General features: G+C 35.0%; 4 protein-coding genes across 4 annotated transcripts; all 4 read right to left on the bottom strand. All coding sequences in view use genetic code 12, as the record gives it.

The window, feature by feature from the left end:
* Nucleotides 1–74: 74 nt before the first annotated feature.
* KGF56_003149 (putative protein kinase) lies at nt 75–1688 on the bottom strand (the record flags this gene model as incomplete). Its single annotated transcript, XM_049324453.1, has 1 exon — nt 75–1688. The coding sequence occupies one exon, from the start codon at nt 1686–1688 to the stop codon at nt 75–77; it is 1614 nt and encodes a 537-aa protein (XP_049179858.1).
* Nucleotides 1689–2330: 642 nt separating this feature from the next.
* On the bottom strand, nt 2331–3944 carry KGF56_003148 (uncharacterized protein; the record flags this gene model as incomplete). Its single annotated transcript, XM_049324452.1, has 1 exon — nt 2331–3944. One exon carries the CDS (start codon nt 3942–3944, stop codon nt 2331–2333), a length of 1614 nt encoding a protein of 537 aa, XP_049179857.1.
* Nucleotides 3945–6380: 2436 nt separating this feature from the next.
* Nucleotides 6381–8483, bottom strand: KGF56_003147 (uncharacterized protein; the record flags this gene model as incomplete). The annotated part of the gene is made up of 1 exon (XM_049324451.1): nt 6381–8483. The coding sequence occupies one exon, from the start codon at nt 8481–8483 to the stop codon at nt 6381–6383; it is 2103 nt and encodes a 700-aa protein (XP_049179856.1).
* Nucleotides 8484–12453: 3970 nt separating this feature from the next.
* On the bottom strand, nt 12454–14643 carry KGF56_003146 (uncharacterized protein; the record flags this gene model as incomplete). Its single annotated transcript, XM_049324450.1, has 1 exon — nt 12454–14643. The coding sequence occupies one exon, from the start codon at nt 14641–14643 to the stop codon at nt 12454–12456; it is 2190 nt and encodes a 729-aa protein (XP_049179855.1).
* Nucleotides 14644–15438: the final 795 nt, after the last annotated feature.

Genomic DNA, 15438 nt, shown 5'->3' with positions numbered 1-15438 from the left:
CTCTCTCTCTATATATATATATATATATATATATATATATATATAGAGAGAGAGAGTTTACTCTAAAGTTGGCCTTACAGTTCGCCTGATTGTAAGCTATCCAAAAACTTTGGATTGATATATGAAAAGTCCTTCATGTAGAAAGTCTCCTTTTGAGAGAGGAAGTTCACCTGATGATGAGGAGTGAATTCCATTTCGGTAAATTCAGAATCAAAATTTTCGGCAAGAATAGGATCAGTGATGATTGGTAAAATCGGGGGCAACAATGCATCCCCCCCATCTTCCCCTTCCCCGTCATCATCTATCATTTCCAATTTCTTCCAATCCACGTATCTAAAGAAATTATGACTCTTGAATTTTTCCCATTCTTTATCAACATTGAACCTCTTATCTGGATCCACTTGTAATAACTTGCAAAGTAGATCTTTTGCATCAGTACTCAAATAAAATGGGAATTTCAAATTCTTTTTGAAATTCTTAATTTTCGTCAAAACTTTATTTGCATTCAGTCCAGGAAATGGAGGCGAGCCTGTTAACAAATCAAATGCGACACATCCTAAACTCCACCAATCCACAGAATAGTCATATTCTAGGCCCATGATGACTTCAGGTGCCATATATTGTATTGTGCCCGTCATGGAGTTCAATTTGCGGCTTCCCAGTCCTTCATCGTCGGATGCATCAGGAGCAACTTTGCTCAAACCGAAATCTGTCAATACCAAGTTTCCCTTTGCGTTCAACATACAATTTTCTGGTTTCAAATCACGATAAATCACTTTAACTCGAGTATGCAAATAGTGCAATGCCAAACTGCATTGAGCTAAATAGTATGCTGATTTTCGCTCGCTCATGAATTTCTCCATGGATAGATGATGAAACAATTCACCACCTTGTAAGTATTCCAATATAAGGTATAGTTTATTGTTATCTTGAAAAGCATAATAAAGCTTTACTATATTTGGGTGGTTGACAGTTTCCAAAATTTGTTTCTCACTCAATGTTCTTTGGTAATTTTTGACATCTATTTTTGGTGGTTTCAAGGAAGAAGAAGAAGAGGAGGAGGAGGAGGAGGAGGAGGGGGAGAAGGAATCTCCCTCTTCGCTTTTGTGTTTGTCCTCTTTGTCTTGATTAATGATTATTGACGCTTTAAGCAACTGTTTCTGTGCAAATAACCTACCCGTGCGTATTTCTCGAACAAGCAAGACTTTCCCATATGAACCTTTACCTAACACTTTTATCGGCTCGAAATCAGATAGTTTAGGTTTATAAGCAGAAATCGACTCGGTATTATTCCCTAGTGATTTATTCGATGATATGTAATCATCCTGTCCAATTTTGATCTCATAAGAAGAAACTATGGAAGACTTCCGACGTGATCTATTGTATGAATGTAACTGGGGTATACCCAATCCAGGCACTTGCAATTGGGTTTGATCGATACGAATAGGTATACTTTTTGATGGGAGATACTCTAAAGTATTTCCCTCTTCTTTGTAACTCTCTCTTGTGACTGCTTCATTTAGAAACTCCTCGTCACCTTCATTCTCGTCTATAGTGTCTATCAATTTATAATTCAATTGTACTAAAGGGCTATCTTGTGCGGAAAGATCATTTGATTTTAATTGCAATTTGGAAAACCCACTTCCAAGCAGTTGCTCGTAGCCATCCATATCGAAAATATCAGCCATGGTAAATGCGAGATGTATATATTATGTGTAGCCTAAATGTTGTAGTTGTTGTTGTTGTTGTTTAGTTTTTTCTCTCAATGGAGGCCCTTGTATATTGAACAGTTTTCTTGATGTTATTTTGTGAAGTTGGTTAACACCTCAAGAATAGGTCTACACGGTTACCATTATCTGTAATGCTATGCTGTGGAAAACGATTGAAAACACCAACATCTACTTGGTTCAATATATAAATTGGACAAAAAAAAAATTAGAGAGAAGAGTTTAAGGAAACTCGGGTAAGAGGTTGTTGCTACCAAATGTTGCATTCGAAAATAGAGATGTGACATGAATATATGGCTGGGCACGTGGAGAAAGCGGATGTTGACGGACCATTCTCAAGAGCTAAAATCGGCTCATAGCGGGGGGAAAAGAGAGAGGGGGGGGGGGGTATGTGCATGTGTGTGTGTGTGTGTGTGTGTGTGGAGGGCGAGTGGAGGGCGGGTGCTCAAGTGCTGATTTCAGAAGGAGGACGAAATAAAGACATCAAAATACAAACCTAAATACTTTTTCTAATATAAATATATAATACAAACCTCTTCAAAACGTGGATAAAATCTCTTGGTCTGGGAAATAACAAAAGTGGCACTTGTTTTTCATAAACTTTTAAAATTGAGCTCTAATGTACAATTTCTTCTTCATTTGAACATAATCCAATAATAATTCATCGTTATTGAAAACCACTTCCTTTGTATTTCCAGTCTCATTAAAAGAAGCATTATCAGCACTAATACTCTTTTTCAAAATAATAGGACTCAATCTAGAGTTTTTGAAAAAAATACTCAACTTGATGTCATTAATGTTAACGTGTTTTTTTCTGGTCATGATTTTAAAAATTATCACATTGATCAACTCATTGATATTGCGTAATCTATCCTTGCGCAATTTCAACGCAATTAAATAGTTGCTTGGATCGAGATTGTATGTTTCTCCTTTTATTCCATTTTGGAAAGTGTTGAAATTTTCTTCTAGGTAAATGTTCAATCTTAGGATAGAATCTTCTTCGTTGGTCGGCAGTATCTCTGTTTCAGTTGTGGTTTTTGTAGTGTGATACGGAGATTTTCTCGGGGACTTGGACTGTATTGGAGATGGTGTTGATCTGTTGCTTTTGCTTGCTCTGTAACGGTACCCCGTTTTCGAGGATGATAATGCTATAGGGCTCAAACCTACTTCATCGTGTCCTGGAGGTGATCCACTCGCGCCACTTGAAGTTGAATGAATAGCGGGACTTGGTAAAGAAGAAGAAGACCCTCTCAAATTTACATTCTTCGAATGATGGTCAAAAGATTGCAATTGCAGAAGCGACATCTCGTTAAACGAATTTCGAGGTGTCTTAAGACCTTCAATATCAACAGTTTCTTGTCCTCTTGTTGGAGAATGTGTATTTACTGCATAACCGGTGAATAAGGAAGTATCAGTCGCGTGACTAGCGGAATCGCTCTTTACTACCCCCTCCTTCTCCTTCTCCTCCATCTTCTTCTTCTCCTTCTCCTCTTCTTCTTCTTCTTCCTCCTCCTCTTCTTCCTCTTCTTCCTCTTCTTTAACTTCTGATGGTTGGAGGGAAAGACACTTAAACCGTTTTATAGCCGGGTTAATTGAGTCGTTTGTCGGAGTAGGTGATAATGCAGTATCGAGGTGACATCTTGACACCTTAACTCTTGTTTTAGGACTTCCATCTTCACCATGACTTTTCAAACTAGAAGGTGAGTTTGGTGTTTCTGGAATTGTTAGTGCACTTTTTGGTGATGAAGACGTATTTGAAGCAGTTCCCGAGCTACTGCTAACGTTGAAGTTGCTTTTCACTCTCCTTGATAATCGTTTAAGCAATTTTGAAGGTGATGATGTTAAAAACTTTCTCAGCGGCGAGGTAGGAGATTGGGATGCCAGATTGCTATCATACCCATTAGAGTTACCCAACTCTTTCTTTGATGGCGGGGGCTTATATAGATCAATAGTTTTATCAATTGGTGACTTTGGTGTTAACAAAGTGCTTTGCGGTCGACTTGAAAAAAGCTGGCTATTATTGTTCATACCATTTTGAGATTGTTTGAATGCGCTACTTGAGAAAATTGAGCTCACTGGTGTGGCCAATGATACTGTCAGAACTTGTATAGATTTGCGGTCATTTTCAGTCTCTAACGAGTCATTAGTATCGTCTATAGGTAATGGCGGCGTAGTATAAAGACTAATTGGTCTTGAGCTGGATAAAGTGGTGGACATATGCATTGAATAAAAAGGGGGATATGCTTAACTTTTCAGATTTTCTTTTTTTTTTTTTTGCAACAATTGGTGGATTGGTATATCAAGAAGTAAAGAATGAGGCTCTAGAGGGGAACGTGTATGTATGAGTGTCTGTATATAAGTGTTTGTGTGAGTGCCTATTATTCTGTTTATGGGCGAATATGAATAAAAAGAAGGCTTAAGCCAGAGTAAAAGAAAAAAAAAAAAAACGGATGTCGAATTTGAAATAGTTTTAGTTATATACCCAATTTAATCTTAACCCTTAGGCCTTTTAATATAAGACTTAGTTCAAAGTCAAAGTGTGAAGGGTAGTTGCTCTTTACACCAAAAGGAATTGCTTTTCTTTCACGTTACTCTGTCTACTCCTCTTCGTCCCCCCATGAGTTTCTTATTTAAAATAAATTTAAAAAAAAAAATAAAAAAGAAACTAAAAAAGAAACTTAAAAAATAAAAACTAATGAGTTCTTTTCTGGAAATGAAAATTTATTATAAACTTTTCAAAGTGCAACAACAAACTGCTAAACCCCACTCGAGAAGAAAAAACCAGAGCCACGGAAGACGACCACCATAATAACCACAACCAGGAGGCAATTCAGGAACGTTACTTAGTGGTAGCATTGGTGGACAAAAATAAAAATAAATAAAAAAAAAAAGAACAAAAAGAAAAGAAAACTTGACACTGAGAGAAAGTGCACATTTATCTTCACGTGTAGGCTGAAATAACGCTTTTAGTGTCTGTATTAGTAACATTAGTAGCAATATCAATTCTTACAAAAAAAAACATTTTTTTTTTATGTTTTCATTGGTACCAGCATTTGTTCATTCTTCTCTGCGCTTTGAATTGAGTGTTAGCCGTGTTTTCTGCTTGGTTTGTTTGTTAGTATCTATCTCTATGCAAGAGAATACATTTCCCATACATATTTTCTGTTATCGGTAATTTTTTTTTTTTCTAAATGCATTATCACAATATGCAAAAGAAACCTAATTGTTTCTCTTGCATTGTTTTAATTCTTTACATTAATTGACATATGCTTCTATATTAGTTGGTAGAAGCAGAAGGAGGGGAGATAAAAATAAAAGCAAAAAAAAAAGAAGAATGAGGGGGGACATTAAAGACTCCTCCTACCTTTGTCAAGTTAAGGTTTCCATACTCTTCTTCCACACCTTTAAAGTTGTAAGAAGTTTACTTACTCTCTGTGGGAACAATCAAACAGGGGTGGTCTGATCAAAGTTGCATTATAACAATGCTTTGAACTCTACATATCAAACAATGAAAACTAATGGTTATAACCTACTTTTTGAATAGTTAAAATTTGCAATGACTTAACTAGATTTAGGTTATTAGCCAGCTAAATTTGTTGCCCCAAAAAACACAAAAGCTCAATGGTAGTGATTATTAATGTGAATCTCTATATATTATTATTATTGTTGTTTTCACATGTTTTCTCTTAAAACAAAAAAGATAAAAAAAAAAATCGTCCAGGATAAGCTAATACCCTGTGAGAGAGGGGAGAGAAAGGAAGGTTTCGAATCGTTCTATTTTGCATTATCATACATTTACGTAGATCGTTGCTTTCGTACAGAGAAACTTTTCTTTTAAAAATATGTTGTTGGCAGTGATATGCATTAACGGGCATTTAGATCGTAAATAGATCTTGATTCAGAATTGGTTACACTAAAACAAAACATTTTCTCTTACAACTGTAAAGTGTGTAACAGTACAACTGAAAGTGTACATGGAGCACAAGATGAGGGAAGAGACGTTCTTTGCCAAAGTTGCGGCTGTTTGGCACTGTTTCAATATAATCACCCCTAATTTAATATTCAATATGTCTTGTGCCTTCTAATCCTTTTTGGGAAAAGAAAAATAAGTTCAAGGGGTAAAGGAGGGGAATAGTTTCTTTTATTGTTAAAACCTCGCTCTTTGTTGTGTCATGCAGATACAATAACAACGTTTACAGAACTCAAAGAAGCTTTTAGAACTACAATCACTACAACAAACGTACGAATCAGGCACAACAAAGGGGTAGGTGAGGTACAGCAACCAACATCGGAAGTGTAGATCAGGTACAACCGAGTTTTCTTTTTCTTTTTCTTTTTCTTTTTCTTTTTCTTTTTCTTTTTTCTTTTCCAAGAGAATAGACCAGAACTCGAAGCAAATGGATTTTTAGTGGTTGGCTACAATCACGAAGCTTCAAAGTGAAACTTTCTCAAGTGGTATCTATCTGTAAATAGAGATAAAGAGTGTAATTTTTATTGCAATGCAATGTTAACACAACAGTTCCACAATTAATAACCTTGACAAAACTATTCATAGAAGAAAAAGCCATCAAAAGTATCAAGCATAATATATTTGTTGTTTTTTTTTTTTTTTTTTTTTTGCAAGCCATCCACCCTTTTCTCTCTCTTTAAAGACTAATTAAGTGACAATGGTTGAACAGCAGACTCTAGCTCGTCAATCTCATCTAGTGTAGATATCGAAGTAATGGTAGGCAAAGAAGATGATGTTTTAGTAACCGCGGCATTATTTGAAGACAATTGAACATTATTTTTGAACGAAAAAACTGAAGAATGCGGTGAAAAGTAATTTGAGCTTCTTCGTGACTTCACGGTCCTAGGTGAAGGTGAAAGAGATGATGAGATTGGTGATGCCATAAAAGTACCGCGGCCGAATGATGGTTTCTCTCCCGCAAATACTCCCTCGTGCATATTCATTGGTGTCATTGGAGTTGATGGTGTTGAAGGACTGGAGAATTGTCCACCACTGCCGTTGTTACTATTATTATTGTTATTATTGTTATTATTATTATTATTATTGATGATGTTGTTGGTGTTGGTGTTGTTATTGTTATGGTCACTAAAGTCAAAGCAACTTTCCATTTCACTTTGTATAGAGTTGTGTCGAAGTGACTTGGAGTTCAGGAGTAGTTGATGGCGGTAAGGGTGTAGGCGCTGTTGTGATAATGCTTGCTGCAAATTTTCATCTAATGGGGAACTATCTTTAGCTTCAAGGAATACCTCATTGCTTGATGATGAAGCTGGTGTTGAGTTTGGTTGAGAATAAAAGTTGTCAAAACTTTCAGGTGAGATCTCTTTCTCATCATTATTGCATAATGATTCATCACTAAACTCAAATTTTTCTTCCTCTAAAGATTGCTCGTTATACCCATCTAGCAATGAAGAGTAGCTTATTAATGTGTTTGAGCTTTCAGAAGTCACAATTGATTTTACAGCTGATGATCGAGCAGAATCAGACAGTTGGCTAGTAACAACAGGGGATGATTGCTCTGTGGAATAATTATACAACTCTGAATGTTTGTTAAGCTCAACAGCAAGTTTCAGGTTTCTACTTCTCAAAGTGTGTGATTGTCGTTTAATTGATGGTGATATAACTGGTGGGCTGATACTTCCTAAAGCAGTGGTCGACTTTGGAGAATAGTTTGTGGTAGAATAACTGTCATGAGGGCTTTGGGGAACTGGTAGTAGTGGCTCGGTTTTGGAGTATGTAAAATTGGATCTGCTTTGGTGTTGAGGTCGAGACAGAGACTGCTGTGGTTGCACGTATAACGAGGATGATGTAGAATCAATTAACTTTGAGTTTAGCGATAGGTGACGTGCAATGTTTAATGATGGAGTATCATCATCTAATGATTCAAGCAATTTGTCGGTACAAGTAATAAAATTATTCAATTGAAGTTTGATTTGGCTATTTTGTAAAGTTGTTGTTAAAGCTATAATTTCCTTGAAATATGTGTTTAGCTCAGTGCAAAGCTTTTTCAAGTGGCTAATAATTGTAGAGTTGAGTTTAGCGGGATTGGGATCTTCTGTTTTTGGTAGTTTTGGTATGTCGAAATCTCGACAATGAGCCTCTTGTACCTGTTTATCAAAAGTTGCAAACTCAAGATACGTTTTTCCTGCATAAATGATTTTTGATTCGTACTGCACTTTGATGCAATACCAGATCTGTTTAGTGTCCAAATCCTGGTAAATCTCATCAATTAAGCAGTCTATTGGATATTCATCAACATCATCAACATCATCATCATCATAATGACTATTATTATTATTATTATTATTGTTGTTGTTGTTGTTGGATGCATGGCGTGACTGTGACGGTGTCTTACGATTATAAGAGTGGAGCCACTCCAACGTAACAGGATCTAATACATCGTTCATGGCAATCTCCATATACGAAGCAGGTACAAGTCCCACATTAGAAAAGTCCTCCAAGTCACATACTTCCAACCAACCGTTACCTAATTTGTTCAACAATTTGTAAAGCTTCTTTGGTTTTATAGATAGCTCACGGTCATTTGCCGCTTCAAACTTGTACTTTGAAATCAAGATAATCTGTCTCTTGTGCGATGTTGTTTTTTGTTTAGATTCAATCTTGATATTGTCATTTATCCTTTTAGCTAATTGTATTTGGTCATACGAGGTCAATGGTCCTGAAATAACTATGTTTTTCAAATTCTTTTCAGATTTGAATTGTTTGGATCTAAGTAAACGAGTGGACATAGTTAACGAAAAATCAAAATAATATGGGAAAAAAACAAAACAAAAGGAAACAGCAAAGGGGGATAAAGGTGACAAGTACTTTGGTAGACCTTTTTGAACTTACGGTATGGTGTTTTTACTGCTACTGGTTAATGGGAATATCTAATAAATGTCTTCGATTTTGAAGAGAAGTACTCAGTTTGGTTAAATCTGATAAAAATGTGCCTTCTTTTTTGTTGTTCTTTTATCGTTTCGATTTTTGATAATTAAACTTGTTAAAATTCACACAATATAATTCTTTCACTTAGTGACAAACATTCTTTTTTTTTTTTTTGGGGGGGGCCTATAATACTTTTCATTTCTCTCTCTCTTTCTTTTTACCTTGTAAAAGTTCTTCCGCTGTGTAAGAATGCAAGAGAATTGAAATTGAGAATTGGAACCCAAACAAATTAATGCAACATCATGTACCATGTAGGACTAATTATTTATTAATAATACAAAACAAAATAATAATAATAATAATAATAATAAAAGATGAAGTATGCAAGAGTTATTGCAATAGCACAAAACAAAATAAGCATCACAGTACTGCATGTAATATACGGCATCGGATGAGTTTTTTCTTGTTTATGACGCTGAAATTATTAAATTTGGAGTAAAGCTAACTGAGAGAGAGAGAGTGGCAACTTAGGTATAGCCGAGAGAAGGGAGCAAAAAGGGCGAAGGTGAAAAGCAAAGGACAAAGGGCAAAGGGTGAAGGTGAAAAGTAAAGGACAAAGGGCAAGGGCAAGGGCAAGGGCTGAAGGGTGGTACATTTACTACAGCCAAGGAATATAAATCTAAAAAAATCAGTAGCCGCATGGCGGCCTCCTGTTTGAGTTTTAGTTGTAGTTGTAAGTAGTAGTGGTGGTGGTGGTGGTGGTAGTAGTAATTTTTCAAAGATCTAAATCATTGATGATGTTGAATCGGTGGTGTTTTGGAGATTAGTTATTGTTTTGACAAGATCAAACTTGGAATAGCCGTTAAGTTTATTGAACAGTACCTTTTTGCTTTCTCCTCTCCCTTATTTACTCCCCCTATTAAAAAGTATCTCTGAGTTCTAATAACAACGATCTTTTTTTTTTTTTTGTCTTCTATTATCATTTTCAAGAACCAGATAATAATTTGCCAAGGTATTTGTTAGAAACAAAAAAAGACAAACAGAGACATCTATGACAAAATAAAGAGAGAAGAAAACAGAGAAGAAAGAAGAAAACAGAGAAGAAAGAAGAAGACAGAGAAGAGAGAAGAAGACAGAGAAGAAAGAAGAAAACAGAGAAAAGAGAACAAAGAGAGAGAAGGAAACCATTGAATGGAAGGAATATTTCATTCTGATTTTATGATGGTTTAGGTGTCAAGCGAATGTTGTTACTCAAATAATTGATGAAATCTTAATTATTTTTGACTTTGGAAAATCCTGATGAGGAATGACAACAAGTCTTGAGAGGGGAGAAACTTTAAAAAAAGAAACAAAAATCGCCTTTCTTTTTGTAAACGTCTAATTGTTGTCATACAATCAACGCTATTTGGCACTTTTGCCCCTTCCAACGAGCAAACACTATTGTATGTTGTGTGGCGATGGATGTTGCTTAATTTACTGCTCGATTCATTTTACTACTCCACTCATGGAAGAGAGAAAAACAATTTGTTTATCCAAAACTTAGCAATATAATATTTCCAAAACAAACAAAGAGTAAAAAAAAAAAATATTAATCTTTCGATTCAATTGCAACTTTGCTCAAGGTTTTCTCTAGGTTCGCTGTTTCAGGAAGCTCTTGTCGAGGCACGACACGGTAAAAAAAAAGTATTGGATCATCTTCAGAGAATGCATCTATTCAAGATGTTACAAGCTATGAAACCTTATTCTCTTTAATGACTTTCCCGTTTTGCAAAAAGTGCACTTATACTCCTAGGGGTGGTACATAAAAAAAAAAATTGAGAAAAATTCTACACTTAGCTTTCGAATATATATGTTTGTTTGTGTGTGTGTATGTGTATGTGTATAGGGAAAAGAAGATACTAATAATATCCCTTCTACATGATTTCCAATGGCACCTATTAATAAATCAATATGTCTTTCTAGTTAGGGACAAATTACCAATGTGCAACACCACGTGTAAGCTACCTGTGAGTCTAAAAGATGTAACAATAACTCAGTTCGCTTAATACCCTGTAGCTTATATTACATTAACGGTTTCAAGTTCAACTGCAAAATGGTAAAAATCAAGTACATCCCTCAATAAGTCACTGTTACAAGCAAATATTGCAGCATGGAAACACACACACAAAAAAAAAAAACGGGCCAGGACTTGCTTGATTTCGCATCAAACCTTGCTCATCATTTGTTTCTTTTTTTTTTTTTTCCAATTTGTTACTTATTAAATGGGACTTGCGTTTTATCTTGGTAGATTGATTTATGCTCTCTGAAATCAGAAACGACGTTTTCACGGAAGCAAAAAAGAAAATAAAAACTGCAGACTGCAAGGTTCGAAACGGCTCTGAAAAATCTTTTATGCACACCTCTGCTGCATCGCTAAATGCGCTTTTCATGCACCAATATTAGCCCTTGATTAAACACAGTTACGCTTATGCATCTTTTTTTTTTTCAATTTTTTTTTGTGCTCAGTTCAAAGCTGCCATCCCAAGGTTTGGTTAGTCGTGTATTTTTCAATAAATAATTAATAGAGCATGTTTGTTATGTTTTTTGGCGCTTTCTTTTTATGAGTTGCATTGGTATGAAACCTTCTAGAATGACACCTATAACCGAGAAAAACAGCTTTGGCGAAGAGAAGGTCGGTAAGAAATTCAAGTAAGGTCTAAAAAAAAAAAGAAAGAATTGTTGTGAATGCTACTTTTTACATATAGATGATATATAGAAATATTGCCGCTGCAAATAAACCAATGGAAAGGGTTCAATTGGATTGACATGTTTTTATACCCTCGTAGTAGCATTGTATTTTATAAGCGAAAGGGGAGTAATCACTAGAATCGATTGAAATTTGTAGCATATCTTAGCGAGACATATTGTTATCAATACCTCCTGAGTTTCCATTTGATATGAGCCCTGACATAACAATAACAATGGGAAAGTTGGGGAGGAAAAAATGAACTGATAATGAAAAAAGCTACGAACGGCAAATCTCAATTCTGCAGTTATTCTTATCTCAGTGTGGCTTCAACTCCAATGCTAACCATGCACTCACAATATATTCACGGTACACCCACGCCAAAAACACTTACGTCGGTTTTACGATTCAAAAAAGTAATTCGAGCTGTACTTGCTAAAAAGGAGAGTCTATTGTATTTTAGTAAATGAAGCAAACACATAAGGTGGTTTTTTTTTGCATTGTTACTTTCTGACGCAAAATTTCATTTCTTCTCCTTTTTTTTTTTTTTTTTTGGCTGCGAAATTGTCGAAGATTGAACAAACACACTTGCAACAGATTCCTTAACAAGTTCAACAACCATTCATACTTTTTAACACTTCTTTAACCATCCATCGCTACCCCTGCTCCCCCCTCCCCCCTCCCCCCCAAAAAAAAAATACTTTTTCAAGAACCAAGCTCATTAGAGATATAGTTACTTAGATATAATTACTTAGATATAGTTACTTAGATATAGTTACTTAGATATAGTTACTTAGATATAGTTACTTGGATATAGTACATTATAAACTATAAAACCGTAATGAAATAATTGAAGAAGAAGCTAAAAAAAAGAAAACAAAACATCAACAATTTAATTAGATGAAATAAAAACAAAGTAATTAAAAAAATATCTCTTGTTAAACGATTTTCTAATAGGAAAGACCGTCTATTTCGAAAATGATACAAAAGAAAAAATGGCATGCCTAAGTTCGTGATGAATTGAATAAAAAAAAAAAAAAAAACTCCAAAAAACCGTTTTCGTTTAAAAGAAAATTGAGCAAGCAATGCTCAGCCCTTTCTTTCTCCTATGTTATTTTCAACATAACCTTATCATTGAATCTCAAAAACTCGGTAATGTTAAAATTAACAACATCGATATTTTCAAAATTATTCAAATTAGGCAATTTGATAAATAACTTGTTATATGGTACCTTTTGCCTGATCAATACTTTCATATCTTGAATAGTTTTAAATTGTGATTTATTGAACTTGATTGCCAATATTTCGTTGTCATGATTCATGATTTTGCACTTGATGTATTGATGAGCATTGGAATTTGAATTGGAGGAAATAAATGGCGACGACATGGTGTTGATCATTGGAGATTGTTGAAGTTGAGGGTTGCTGAAACCACTGATGGGAAAAATTTGGTGGTTCAATCCTAAGGGAGACATCTTAGATGGTGAATGATGATGAAGATTATTAAGAGGCTGTAATTGAAGTGGACTTGGCCGAGACTGAGGACAAGTTTCAGGAATTGTTAGTCTTGGAGTAAGTCCGGGTCGAGGACTATAGCTCGTCTTTGGGGAAATAATTGTTGAATTTGTTGATGCTGGTGAATATTTAGGAGAAGTCTCGTTACTTTGAATTGGATACGGGGGATTGGAAGCTGCTTGCGGCAGCAGCAGTTGTTGTCGCAGTTGTTGTTGTTGTTGCTCGGTAAAAGGTGGAGTCATTGCGAAAGCAGTAGACTGCTGAACTATTGGAGTTGAATTAGAAGAAATGCTCAATGAGGACGTATTTGGCGTACCATCGAATTCTTCCAAAGACTTAAACTCTGTTGGAGACGTCGAAGAGTTACTAGCCAGGGAAGAATTAGCATTGGATAAACTCTTTGTGCTACCTTTCCTTTCGTAGAGAAGAGCCTGACCAAGACTAGTATGCTTTGTTGTACCTGCCAAGGAGGATTTAAAAGAGTTTCTAAGCGATCTTGAGCCATTTCCTAATATTTCAGACGTTTGTCTTGAACTAGCAGTATTGTCAAAAGCACGTGAAGCCTGTTGATAATTATTGTAGATATTTTTGGATCTTGTCCTTGCCGGTAAATCGCCAGTCAGATAGTTATGATTCGCTCTAACCTCTTTAAGTTTTTTCCTCTCCATTTCTTCCTTCTCTTGTTGTAGTTTCAATCTATTTTCGTTATAGTTTTTCACTACATTAACAGACTCAGGAAGGATCTTATTATTTATTTCATCTTCTGTTAGCCTGGCTGTCTTCTTATTCTTCTTCTTCTTGTAGTAGTCATCATTACGATTATACTCTTCCTTTTCTTTCTCTTCTTCCTCCATTTTGATTGCTTGATCTCTAGGTATAAAATAACCTGGTAAATTTTTATAGCTCAAATCTAGCCAATCAATGAATTCAATTGAAGTTTGGAAATACTTGTTTAAAATTAATTTGTTAATATAAATGTTTAAACTATTGCACCTCTTCAATAAAATAGATATTTGCTGCTCTTCCTCCCTTTTCACTTCATATTTTTCGTCTTTGCACTCGCTTGCACTATCATTGTTTGATTTTTGAAGTGTTGTTGGAAGAGGCTCGGGCAACTTGGGCAATTTCAACTCCAGAGATTCTGCAGTATCACTGTGACAAATTTTTTCAATCATCTCTAGCATACTTATATGCAAGTTGTAAAAATCTTGATAATATCGACAAAGATAAGATTTTGACTTGTCACTAAATCCAACATCCAATCTGTACCAGTACCTATCTTTATATAGAAAAAAATTCAGAATTGATGCTGAAACGGGATACGCTTTATTATTGATAGTTTGGAATTTAGACTCAATCTTGTTAAACTGCAAGTTTAACCAATTATGGTCATCGATGATATTCAGGTCTTCCTTTGAATGTAACCAGTTCAACGTTATAGGGTTGACAGGATCATTAATGGCAATGTCCACATATAAAGCTGGTATCAACCCCGGTGCTTGCAATTTGTCAACAAATTTAACCAAAATCCAACCGTCGTTTGGTTTATCTAACAATTTCAAAATGTCTCCCAGTTTAACACTCAACTCGTTTGCTGATTCTGCATGGAACGGATATTTCACAACAAGAATGATATTTGCTCTAAAATCATTGATTACTTTCTCTATGTGTTTTGTCGTTGGTTTGGAAATAGTTAATGTCCTTATTGGCGAATTCAAGGATGATGAACCGCCGCCCCTTAGATGCATCAGTTGAGGTTGTTGAAATGCTGAAGTGATCATATGAAGAAATGAAAAAAAATAATAAAAATAAAACTAAGACCAAATGAATATAAGATTAGGGATAATTGAAAAACTGGGAAAGAAAGCTGGTCTATTTTGGTAAAAAAAAATGAATGGTTCTTCCTCCTTCACTGGTTCAAGGACTAGCTCTTTCAGTTTTAAATCTGACTCTCTCCCGTAAAAATGGCACCCCAGTTTTAAGTTTGACTTTTCACACTTGTGGTTTTTCTCAGTATACTTTAAAATAATTCTTTCCCCCCCCCCAAAAAAAAAAAATTATAAAGGAATTGGAAAAATTTATGATAATACCTCTTTTACTTCTTGGTATTGGTAACCGCCTGAATATGGTTTCTCTAATTAGCCTTTTTTTACAAAACAAGTAAAATAAATACTGGCTAAAAAAAAAGAAAATTTTTTTGTCAGTTTTACAACTTCAAAGAATATTCGCAGTCAAGGCTGAAAGTCCAAGTTGTAAGTAGTACTAGTTTAAGTTCAAAGACCTAGTTCAAGTTCAAAGACCAAGTTCAAATTCAAAGACCAAGTTCAAGTTCAAAGTACAAGTCCAAATCCAAGTACAAGTACAAGTCAAAACAAAATGAAATTCTAAGGTAAAACAACAACAAAGCAAAATACAAAATTCGTTTACCAAATATTAGCCATTAGCTTTAATCCTCAAACTTGCTTAGTTCATTTTTAACTCATGCTGCTATACCTCATTATTTTAGTTAGTAGTAGCCTTTCTTATATACAATTAGTTCTGTCAAAAAAAAGGTACTGTATGTAGTAAATTTTTTT

The sequence above is a fragment of the Candida oxycetoniae genome (genome assembly GCF_023343755.2).
Source record: "Candida oxycetoniae strain CBS 10844 chromosome Unknown scaffold21, whole genome shotgun sequence".
In the NCBI taxonomy this organism is placed as follows: Eukaryota; Fungi; Ascomycota; class Pichiomycetes; order Serinales; family Debaryomycetaceae; genus Lodderomyces; species Lodderomyces oxycetoniae.
This window is presented reverse-complemented; position numbering and strand designations above follow the sequence as displayed.